The 12,751-nt window shown below is 37.4% G+C and overlaps 1 protein-coding gene across 1 annotated transcript; it reads left to right on the top strand.

Moving 5' to 3' along the window:
- Positions 1–464: 464 nt before the first annotated feature.
- si:rp71-1c10.7 (tumor necrosis factor receptor superfamily member 12A) lies at positions 465–10,644 on the top strand. The gene is made up of 5 exons (XM_059324729.1): positions 465–891; positions 7,421–7,519; positions 7,625–7,768; positions 8,469–8,517; positions 9,076–10,644. Exons 1-4 carry the CDS (start codon positions 810–812, stop codon positions 8,507–8,509), a joined length of 366 nt encoding a protein of 121 aa, XP_059180712.1. The 5' UTR covers positions 465–809; the 3' UTR covers positions 8,510–8,517; positions 9,076–10,644.
- The last annotated feature ends 2,107 nt before the right edge of the window (positions 10,645–12,751 follow it).

Genomic DNA, 12,751 nt, shown 5'->3' with positions numbered 1-12,751 from the left:
GGCCAGCCTGATAGCACTCCAGGCACGAGTCCACCGACTTTGTTATTGCATATTTGTGCTGCAGCAGCAGGCTACACCCAGCCCCAGACATTAATAACACCACCCTGCGTCAGGGACACTAACTATTCAAATGTCAGTTTCGAGAAAGCAAAGTTTTGTATCTGCACACTCGAGTGGACAAAAGATAAAGCTTATCTAGCTTTAACTTTGAGCAGACTTTTCCCAAAAGGCTTTAAAAGCTGATAGTTTTTCTAGTGAATGTCATCTGTTTTTGCCTCAGTTGCTGTTCCTCTTTTTCTGTGCATGGGACCCACACTCATGCCAGAGAGTTGTGTTTTTTGGCAGAGAGGAGGGAATGACGTCGACAGGCGTGGTAATAACAATGAGAACACTATTAAGTCCAGACTACACAGGCTCTCTGGTAAAAAATAAAAAAAAAGTGGAGAAGAATCTGCAGGGTGTGGCCATAAAATATGAAATATATGTATTGAAACTCGCATACCTGAGGTGGTTTGATTGAAACTTTCACTTGAAGCTAAGCAAATGAAACCACACACTATGGTAGAGGAGTTTCCTGTGAGTCGGGGAGTGCGCACAGAGAATCCGAGCAGTACAGTACATAGGAAATGACTCATAGGAGTTGAACTGTTAGCGTGGGTGTGTGCGCTATTAAAACAAGGCTCAGACTCCTCCGGGTGACTCACTCTGATGCTCGCTTTTCCATGCTGAAAACCAGCACGGATTGTTAATCAGATGAACTTTCGGGAATTGTGTAGCCGACAGCGAGCAGCTTTTTTCCCGCAGACATCATGGCTTCAAACGCTCTTTGCGCGCTCTGCGGACTTATTATAGCGGCTGTGATCAATCTGTACGGCGTGAGCGCACAGAAAAGTAAGTAAAATAAGTTTTTATTCCAACATTTTTTCTTGTAGAATAAATAATAATAAAAACTTCTATATTGGCTATTCAACTAAAGTAACTACATGACCTTTCCTTTTAATATTTACATGTGTGATTTATGATAAATTGTTGGGCATCCTTGTTTCTGTGAACATGGATTAGAGTCTGGTGGTCTGGTCTCCTTATAATGGAGTCAGATCGCGGCTCTGCTTACAAAGCCGCTTCCTTTACCAGCTGCATTTCTCACCGGTTCCGCATTCCGATCGCCTTATTTCACCCCGTCCACCCGTGTCCCTGGGTGAGAAGGACAGGCCACATGGAGAGGGTGCACTGCCTCGAAGATATATTTTTACTATCTCACAGAAACTCCAAACAAAACAAAACAAAAAAATGAGCTTTTGAACTTTGTTTCCACAGCAGTCTGAAAATTTGGATTAAATCCCAGTGGAGAACACCAGACTCAGGTTGCAGAAACCTTGAATAATTACACGGGTTAGGACCATTTCCTCTGGCATTAAAGTTAACAAATGCATTTTAAGTCTTATTTTTTTAAGTCGAAACATGCTCTGTCTAGATGCTATCCGTGTGAAACCATCTCTACATCTGGACATCAGCTGTTGGTCCACCCACCCCCTTCCAGTTCATGACAAAACACAGCACCCCCACACCCCAAAACACCCGTTGTCAGGCAAGGTGCTGGGATTTGCCAAGGTCTTCTGCCAGGGAACACAAAAATGGCTCCGACCTTGTTCTTGTTTTCCAGATTCTGAGTGCTGAATCATAAGAAACTTGTGTAGTAGTTAAATGAAAATCCCTGCTGTTAACTCTGACTGATGGAGGTGCTGCCATTCATGAATGTGTAGTAAAACCTTCAGATACATCATGAGAGTCCCACTGAAACACCCACAGCAGACAATTATTTCCTTCTTACCTTAAAGGGAAAGTTGAGATGTTTTTAAAGTGGAGTTGAATAAAAGTTCTTATCTATAGTCAGTTTATTAGCCACAGTAGGTGGCAGTTAATATACACAGTCACCCATAATGTTGGAATAATTTTGTTTTCAGACACAATTCTATGTCATTTGTGGTTTATTTTCAGTGTGTTTGGAATAGATAGATCTTTCAAGAATAAATCACCTTGTCACAATCATTTCATGGAAATAAGTACAAAAATATTTTATTCCAACTTTATGAGCAACCTTGGATCTACAGAAAAAAGGCACATCTAAAAAATATGAATATCAGTTTAAGTGAACACTAAATTTAAAGTATGTTCACTGCTCAAGTTTGCGTTCGGGAAAATGAAGCTGTTCAAGGTTTTTGTCAAAGACACCAGACTCCATTGAAAAACAGTCATTTTACCTTGAACAACACAAGTTGCTGATCTACTGCTGCCTTCATTGAAAGGTCTTTGGGTTTTTATGTGACTTTGGTGAATAAAAAAGTGAAAACAGCAAAATCACACAATATCGTAAACAACCACACGATCGAGGCAGTGGTAGAACAGCAACTCCTGTGTTTTGCGAGGTAAAAAATACTGTTTTTTTCAATGGAGTCTGGTGGTGTTATTATGTGACTTTGATGTTTCAAAGGGTTAGTTTGAATTCACATAAAATAACACAAACAAGTTTGCTTTCTGCCAGTTGTAAAATGACTGTTTTTGTCAAAGAAATCTGGTGGCTTTGACTAGAGCACAGAACAGTTTCAGTTCCTCCCACATAAACATTTTACATATTTTAAATATAGTGTACATTCAAACTGATAGTGATTCTTTTAGGTGGCTGAATATGTTTATTGTATTTATCTGCTGCCCCCATCCACATCAGCACATTGTTTAGCGTCTGTGCTACGACTCCTGCTTGCTCCTCCAAACTGGGGTTGTATTGACCGCTAGTTACTGTAGGTAACACACCGACTATGGATAAGTACCTCATACAAACCCACTTCAAAAAATCCAAACTATCCCTTTAAAGTTAAGATCACTCCCAGAAACATGGTCGAGGTTAATCAGCAGTTTAAGGTTGTTTAGTTTGGGTTTGGATGGAGGTCCAGCTGTCACGGTTCAGTTCCTCTTTGTGACCTTTTGAACCCTCGAGCAGGAGTCCAGCTGGACCTGCTGGATGATGTAGGGCTGAAGTCATCAGGAGAAATACTTACGAGAACTGTGACACATTTTTGCTGTGACCACAGTAATAAAATGAGTCAGTACTGCTCTGCAGGCGCACTGGTTGTGGAGGATGGGGAGTCTCTAGGGACCTGAGGCTGTGGCTGTAACATAACCAGAGAGTTAGAGGTCAAACATGACTTTGTGAACAAGTGCTTTTTGGCCGCAGCTGGTTTTATAATGAGCTATACAGACTGGTCGACAGGTTTTGTGTAATGTGACCAGCTAAAGAGGCATGTAATACGCCCTACTGCACATTTGGGATGTAGGCTTTGTATCTTGGAAAACTGACATTTCCTTCTGAGTCTAAGGCTCACTTCTTTTTGGTTATATTGTTGTGTGAGTTATATGATAAATCATGTGAATGATTGTGTAATTAGTTAAAACAGTAAAGAAATAATGGGGAAATCTATAAAATGCAACAGCTGGTACATAGTGTTGCAGAGATGATGTCTCTTTGAAAGCCAACCATAAAGTTGGCATTGCCCTGCTTCTCTCTACAAACAACAACTAAAAGAAATGTATGAAATTTGTTGAGTATACCATTAAAAAGTTCCTAAAAATTTGCTGCTTTTACAACATTTTGTAAATGCTGGAATGTCATTTAAAGCAATAGGCTGAAATGAGAACCGTGCATATAATGTGTAATCACAGCGGGTTAAAAAGTACAACTATATGTTAAGTTCATTTCTGATGAACAAGATTGCTGAAGGGTTGATGATTTCAACTCTGATATGATGTTTTCATAACCTTTTAGCCCCTTCAAAAGTACCAAATGGACTAATACTAATACCCGGTACTTTCTTTGTTAAAACGCAGCTTTAAACCCCTAAAATCAAGAAGCCCTCTTGACCCCTGTGAATCAATCAGGTTGGGAACCAGTGGCCTATATGAATGGAATTAAAAAAATGGTGCTGGTGTGTGTGTGTGTGTGTGTCTAAGGCATATCTCTCTGACCGTTAGTCAGACTGACCTAAGATTTCGTATGTGGCTTGCGCATGGCACAAAGGGGTGTATCCTCGATTTTGAAGATTTTTGAATTTTGAATCATTTTTCAAAATACCATTATTTACGTGGGACGTGTTGCAGCATTGTACTGTTTCTGATCGGAGGCCTTTTAGGGGAGCTCCGCCCCATTCTGTGATAGGCCTACACCTGGTCAGTAACACAATTCACTCTGGATTTCCACCCTGACTCATTTAATCTGTAAGTCTATTTAGCCTACCTATCTTTCAGAGTTTTAAAGTACGCTACATGGTTAGATTTTCCAATAATATTCAAATAGTTTCCAGTGAATATCAATGTTCAATGTGTATGTGCTGGATGGTGTGCGTATCTTATGAAAAGTAAGTGTGTACACCCATTATACACTTTGTATATTAACACTACGCAAGAGTATTACAGCTCATTGTACATCCCAGTTTCACACACAACCTCATTTGGCCATAATTGGAAAATCTACTTAATCTCCCACTATACAAGTACATACTTCCTATGGGCACTGCACTTGTAGTCTTAATATAACCACTTATTAGCATCTTGTTAAGACAAGTCAAAGCTGAGCTGAGGTGTTAACTGACATTTTTTATGTTGGTGAACAAAGTGCAAAAATCTCTTAAGCTTGTGTAAACCACAAACCCTATTAAACCTCATTAAAAAACCATAGACTTTAAGAAAGCAAAATGTAAACAAAATTTTAGGTTATATGACTCATTCCTGCACACTAATCAACACTGAAATTAGTTGATGAGTTAATTTTAGCCGTGTACATTTACTCAAGTGCTGTGATTACGAAATCCTTCACCCCCTAAATGATCATTTGGATATCAATTACTTAGCCCACCATCCTAGAGAAGTGACTTTGGTGTACTTTACTTCTAACATACTACATGTTATCTCATAGGCACAGTCACAAGCTACTTTTCTGTGATGGTGGTGTAAGTAATTGTTGTACAAATTTTCATTTTGGGGGCCAAGTATTCCTTTAAAAAGAGGTTTGAATTCTTAATCTACCACTAAATGTCACTGCAATGATATAAAACAATGGAAATCCAGGGAGACTTTCTAAATATCATGGTTCATTAACAGTAGAAAACACATTTTACCCGTATCTTGGATGTTAAGTTTTATTGCCCTGAAGAAATTGCTGCACCTTTTTTGATAAATGATAAACAGCACTATGTTCAAACCGGTTTATCAAATATCCTCAGATTATTTCCTTCTTTCATTTCTCAGTAACCTCGTCATGTCTGATTGTTTCTCACAATTGAATTGTATTGTGTTAAGAAATTAGATCTGTCAGCTGTTCAGCTTGATGTCACAATATTTATGACCCGGTGTTGTTGTCCCTGAAGCAGCCACAGTTTCCGACATGTTCATCTATCTACTTTTGGTTTGCGTCAAACTCATGTCTCGGGTAGTTTTGGTATTACTTTCAGTGGTGAGCAGCCAGTTTGAAAATTACCACAAATGATGACTCAATTTATGCCCGAGGTGGTTCCTTGTTATAATGGTGGATACAAAGGAAGTTGTCCATGCAAATACACATGTGCCACTGAAAAGGAAGAAAGATTTTTATCATTTTATCTATTAAATGTCTTTAGACTATTTCCTTGTTACGGTATCTGGAACTGTGTGGTGTCTGGTATTGTTTCATTCATCCCAGCAGGCTGACTTTGTGTTTGTGTAATATTGTTTTGTAGAGGTGTTTTTTTTAACTTGATGTCACAATACTTCATGCATGACCTTGGGCGTATTCTGCCTTTTAACTAAAGCCAGGAATCAGAGAAAGCCACACACTATTCAAACACTAAAAGTTTCTATACTCAGCTCGCTCTTAGTGTCGACTGTGTCACATCTTCAGACTAATCCCTTCCTTATCATCTGGGAAGTGCGCAGCTTTAATTGTTCAGCTGTCTGGTTGCCATAAAGAGAGATGAAGCTTTCCATTGTACCCACAGAGGTGAATGTTTTCTCTCAGAGCTAAACCAGCGACTTCTTTCTCGCAGACACAGGCGAGTTGCTTCATTCTCTGGAAGACACACACGCACACAAGCACAAAACAATTCGTCAGAAACACTCTGAAAACACATCCTGCACTTCACGCACTGCCTGTTCATGTACCAGAAGTTAACCAGAGTGATTCTCTCTCACGCAATTAAGCTGCATCAACAGCCTGACCCATAGGAATTTCCCACTTTCATTTTATGAGAAGAAGACAGCCAAGACTTGTTTGGTTCAATTCACACATTTTACTTTACAAGCTTGCCTGCAAGTCACCTGATTATGATTTTTTCCCCCATTGTCATTAAACTTTGTGGTTTCATACATTTGTATCAGTCTTAAAAGGTGTCTCTAAATATTACCTTACGGGGTACACTTGAATACAGTCAAAAGAAAAAGAGCAGAGGAGGCATTGAAAACAGCCCTCATTCAACTACAGCTATCTGTCATGTAATTAGATCCATGCTGATCCAATATGACGACCAAATAGCCTCACATTGACTCTTGAACACTCAATAGACAGAGAGGGAGACAGAAGGAGCGAATTAAGCTGGATGAAGGTCATATGATAAGATAATATGATATGTTGAACCACTAGCAGTTCATTATTGAAACCTACATATGAGTCAATTAGTGCATATTTTTCAAATCTTAAATGGCATTACTTGGAAACTCAATCTTGTTGACAGAACTACAAATGCAACTTGACACATGAGGTTGTGCTGTAATAGCAATAGTCAAAACATAAGATGTCATTTAAAAAATTCTATAAAGTCAAAGTATACTATGGCTTTTTTTTAATGTCATAGCATAATATGTTGTCATACTTTCATTAAAAAAAAGTAAAAAAAGAAAAGTCATACAAATTGTAAAATGCCTAAAAATGCAAAAAATTAGTCTGTTGATACATATTAGAGCATAGTGTGTACATAAATGACAGAAAATCACCATAAAAATGGTCATAGTATGTTATGTCGTCATATTTCAATCAAAAAAGTCACAATATTGTATGTAGTTAAAATGTCATTAAAAAAAGTCATACTATGCTATGTCGTTAAAATTTCAGGAAAAAAGTCATAGTATTGTATGTGGTCAAATTTCATTAAAAAAAACAACACAGTATTGTATGTCGTGAAATTTCAGTATAGTATGACATCAAATTGTAATAAAAAGTCATAGTATATCATGGGGGTTTGATTTTAGAGGGCAAACATTAAAAAAAAAGGTTAATAAGTGATTATGGCTAAAGCACCATTATATTGTTTCAAGACTCATGAAAAATGTGTTGCCCTGAAACCTCATTAACCTCATTAACCTCATTAACCCGTGGCCTTGGATGTTTTTCTGTGTGCAGGTTCATGTGGCAGTTTAGAGTTCTGGAACTCAGATCTTGACGTCTGTGTGCCATGTGCATCATGTAAGAAGTACCCAAAGACCCCGTCCTGCAACACCTGTAAGACAGTTACTCTATCAATGCCATGACTAATTAGTGGTGTCCTTGGTTCCAGTGTTTGGAGTTTAACTTCTTCTTTAACTTCTTCTTTGTTTAATCAATCAGGTAAATCTGTGGATGAGACCCCTGACGTGTGGAAACTGGCAGCCATCACCAGCTTCTCAGTGCTGGCTGTGGTGCTCGTTGGTGCCGCGCTGATCATCGGGGTCATGGTGCATCGACGCAAGTCACACAAACGGCCTTTACGTGGTGAGATTTTTTCATATGAAACAAACGATTAATAAAGCTTTTACCATATTAAATCTACCAGACATAATCTACGGGTATAAATATAATTTTTTCAGCCTAAATCATGCAAAAACCATGCATTTTGTTTGAGTTTCTCACATTGTAATCCCATAGAAGGGTTTCTTCGGGGTCTGAATTTAATGGGGTTCTGAATTGCTTTAACTTCTGTTAAAATGATTACTTTGGGGTTAAGCAATGCTTTAAAAATCATTGTGTCCCTGGTGCAAAGCGATTCTTGGTAAACATACTGTGTGCACTTCCCTTTTTTTTCTTTTTGGTATGAATGCTTTGCAGCTGTGTACCAAATCATTCAAAAATATTGTATCTGCTTATACTAAGAGACAATAGAGCCTTTTTAACAGAAACTCTTTTAATACGTTGCAGTAGGAAAACAGGTGCAAACAATTACATTTATTTTATTTAGCAGCTAAAGTTTCAGAGTGCTGGTATGGCGCCTGCTGGTTCACTGTCACAATTACTTAAGCTACTGGGACACATACATATAACAGAGCCTTTGTTAATGTGATTAATAACATTTGTGCCTTTTCTACTCGGACAAGTCAAAATGTCAACTGTAAAAAAGACATTCACAGAGGATTTAGATATATAATCACTTTACTGGGATGGTTAAAATAATAATTTCTGTCTTGATTTCTTACAGAACCCATTGAGGAAACTGCGGGGCCACTTTATCAAGCTTAAACATTTCAGTAGGTATCATTTTCTCTTTGTTACAACACTGTATATGAATTAGAATTACATACTTCTGATGGAAGAAAAGAGTGGATGTGATTTATTTCAGTTTGTGGGTGATAAACCATACAATCAGCCACGACACCTGCTAGAATTGCATCACTTTTAATGTAAACAAACAATGTTTTAGAGACATTCGGCTGTACAAATATGAATGCATGTAAATATTTAAATGCATTTGAATAAATTAAGCATAAAATAACTAATAACTGATTCAATTATAAAAAGAAGAATTTAGAAAATGTAAATATATGATGATTTTTGAGCACCAAAATGTCGTAATTAAAGTACAAGTGATCGACAATTGAGCATGACTTTCATGGTTTTTTTTCACATAAAGTCAGATTTTTTTGTTAAACCACTAAACTATCAGAAGCGTCAATCCAGAATATCAGTCTTGAAAAGAAAAATAATATTTTTAAGTAATATAAGATTGGGATAAAAAAAAAAACAAAAAAAAAACACATTTGCCCACAATTAAAAATGAAGACTAATCAATGTCATGACCTCCACAGCCTCATCTTCCTCTGGAAACAGATGTGACAGAACCAAGGAGCAACTGCTTCAGAGCCGGACCGAGGAACATCTGGACCATGAACTGTGTACTCTGACTGCAGGGTATCTCTTAGAATTGGACCATTTTAATTTATTAGACTGTTGAGAGACGAGACACGCTCAGTGTCGGTTGGACAGTGACCGCAGGAGCGACTCTCACACCTCTGTAGGGAATAGTAACAACATTATATTATCATTCTCAGATAACGTGTGCCTTTATACTCCACTTAAATAACATTTTGTGGGTTTACAGATGTTTGATTCAGAAAGAACTACAGTCCTTCCTTCAGTGAGATGGATGCTTTCCAAATCCTGTCTTGTATTTTCCAGCAGGACTCCGATGAATGTAACACAGCTACTGCTGCCTGCTGGGCTGCAGTTTGACCTCCTGCTATTCAGCGGGGTTAGACAGGGTCTATCTGCTGGTTATTTACCACAACAGCCTCTAGTCACATGTGAGTAAGACGTACTGTTTGGCACATTAAGGCCATTTGAATGTAGCTACTTTTAGGTTAAATGTATTCTAGCTTCGTCCCTGCCAGTACCCGCTCTTTTATCCGCCTGATACAGTGAGAAAACTGTTGATTAACTGATCAATCACTGTTACTGGTTCTCCTGAGACCGACAGAGACCCTGGTTATTACAACATTGTCTGTTTTAATGTTACTAGCTGGATTTTCCCCCATCACAACCTCCAGAATTCACACGTTACTGTCCCAGCACTCATAGGACAGGATGTTTGAAACACTAGACACACAACCCCAAACTGTTACCATGTGGGAATGTTGCGAGGAATGTACTGTAGTGAAGGAAATGACACCTACAGTGTTTTATAGGTGGAGCTACACAATCACTATGCTTACTAACTCTGACCTGTTGAATCGTTTCAGATTTAAAAATATACGTCGAGATGTCTGTTTGTAATTATGTAGCCTTTGAAAGCAGCAAGAGCCACGATGGGTAGGGTTGTTGTTTTCCTTTTCTTTTTATAGTTCAGGATGTTTTTTAGCTGCAAAGCATCAACAGTATGTGGTTACTGATGGTTTTTTATGTCACTGACAATGTTTCAGGTCATGTTTTGGATCTGTCTGCTTGTGGGTGAACTGCGTGCCCTCTGGCATCAAAATTAAGAAATTCCTTAAAATACACACACTTCCTCTTTCCTTTTATAAAAAATAATTTTATATTATTTATTTTTAAGTATCTCGCAGTGTTGTTTTGCATCAACTGCGAGTGTCAAGCACATTTTTAAAGGGACTCCAGTGAAGATTTTTGGAACTTCCACCAGGCCAGCTGACTACGTTACTGAGCAATAACTAACATTTTCTGCTTCTTTCTCTTGCTTTCTCTTTCTAGTTGTATATACTGTACATGCACTGGCTTCTTTTACTTAATGCAACCTTATAGACTGCTTTGTGTACCAAATGTATTTTCACAATAAAACTGACAACTTCCAATAATAATGCAAGTCTTGTTCATATGCAAACTCCTCTGTAACAGTTATCTTAAGCATCTCAATATATATATAGTCATGGAAAAAAATAATAGACCACCCTTGTTTTCTTCAGTTTCTTGTTAATTTTAATGCCTGGTACAACTAAAGGTACATTTGTTTGGACAAATATAATGATAACAACAAAAATGCACCTATCAAGAGTTTAATTTGACATCTGATAGCTAATATCTAGCCATTTTCTTGATAATGATTTTGGTTAATATCAACAAAACCATGGACAATGGCTAGATATCAGCTCTTAAATTAAACTCTTGTGAGCTGTTTTTGTTATCATTATATTTCTCCAAACAAATGCACCTTTAGTTGTACCAGGCATTGAAACGAACAAGAAATTGAAGAAAAGGGTGGTCTAATATTTTTTTTCCATGACTGTACATTGGTTGAATGTAACTAAGTACATTACTTAAATACAGTGGTTTGAGGTAGGTGTACTTTACTACACTTAATGTAACTTTATACTTCTACTCCACCTAATTTTGAGGCAAATTTTGTACCTTTTACTCCACTACATTATCTGCCAGCTTTAATTACTTTTCGGGGCCAGATTTAACATAAAAAACATGATACATTTAAAGTGATTAGACATTTTCTTTTAAATTAAACCTCTAATAGCAGTAACACTAGTAACACTATATTAAGTAGTTAAAATGAGCGCTACCAATACAAAATGAAAACACTGTTGACATAAATGCATCAATGCCAGTGGTGGACTGAAACTAAGTACATTTACTGAAGTACTTTACTGAAGTACATGAGGCACTTGTACTTTGAGTATTTCCATTCATTGTAACTTTATACTTCTACTCCACTTATGAGGCAAATATTGTACTTTTTACAGCTTTAGTTACTTTTCAGGTCAAGATTTACCATGAACAATCTAAAATTAGTCCTACCTGGACAACAGTAAAATGCTAATCCAATAACGCATTTGGAAAATATAAAACAATCTGAGTGGGGCCATTCTGCCATGTCAGACTTTTACTTGTATTGGAGTAATTTCACAGTGTTGTATTAGTATTTTAACTTAAGTAAGGGGTTTAAATACTTCTTTTACCACTGCAGATATACAACATAGACATTTGAAAGAATGTGAACAAAAAACATACACATTGTATTTCCCAAGTCTTTTTAATCAATTTCAACTCGTTTTATTTTCAATTATTTGCTTATATTCTAAACTAAGTTCTAACAAAGAAGTAAAAATCTACGTTTCATAGTGACAAAATAGTTATATAAATATGAATTAAATAGTGAGTAGACATTTTTGAGCACTGAAAATCCAATAAATCAGAACATGTGGTATATGCTTTTTTTTAAATTACACAATAGCTAATCTAGCAGTTTTCTCCTGCTGAGGGAAATCTGAATGTACATAGATCCAACCGATAGTTTCCTTCAAATATTTACAGAGAGCTCTGAGATTAACACAAGCCTCAAACAGCAGGCTGTGATCGTGATCAATGACAGAGGAGTGAACGTGTCAAGTGCCACAGGGGGGATCTGATGGAGAGCGTTATAAAAAAATACAGTTTTAACTCAAATGTGCATGTGTTGTTTTACATGTAGGCTACCATTGCATACGAAAATATGTTACAGTGAGATCATCTAAATCATTACAATTTACACACGTACAGTTCTAAATAATTGGCAGATGGCAAGTTGTGATGGTTTTTCAAGGCTAGTGTCAGTATACTGAATGTGACGCCACTGCACTCGACACAATGTTAAGATGTACTCAGTTCATGCACTGAAACAATACTTTCAGCATATTGCTTAAATATTACGACCCGCAAACTAGCTGAGGTGAACTACTGCACGGCCGACTCGTTGCCTGTCGACACCCTGACGGACTACAGGCCGGCTGCGTTATTAAAGACTTCCTGTCCTCCTTAGGCTACAAGTGTCTCATCTACAAATGTGCAAATATAACTCTGAAAACAACAAACTGCAGAGAAACTACCACTTTATGGAGAAAACTGCTTCTGTGAACTACAAAGTAAAACCTTACAATTGATGCTCTATCCGTCCTATTTGTCTTACAGTTGCTAACTATCTATGGTTACAGTGTATTCTCTACAATTAAGCTGCATGAGGCATTAAGTAGCAGTTGCTAGGTAGAC

Source organism: Centropristis striata, chromosome 21, assembly GCF_030273125.1.
Source record: "Centropristis striata isolate RG_2023a ecotype Rhode Island chromosome 21, C.striata_1.0, whole genome shotgun sequence".
Taxonomy (NCBI): domain Eukaryota; kingdom Metazoa; phylum Chordata; class Actinopteri; order Perciformes; family Serranidae; genus Centropristis; species Centropristis striata.
This window is presented reverse-complemented; position numbering and strand designations above follow the sequence as displayed.

Excerpts from the sequence above, each read along its gene's own strand:
- si:rp71-1c10.7 (XM_059324729.1), top strand. The coding sequence starts at position 810 with ATGGCTTCAAACGCTCTTTGCGCGCTCTGCGGACTTATTATAGCGGCT. Across the intron at positions 892-7,420 it reads CGGCGTGAGCGCACAGAAAA|GTTCATGTGGCAGTTTAGAG; the intron begins GTAAGTAAAATA and ends TTCTGTGTGCAG. Across the intron at positions 7,769-8,468 it reads ACACAAACGGCCTTTACGTG|AACCCATTGAGGAAACTGCG; the intron begins GTGAGATTTTTT and ends GATTTCTTACAG.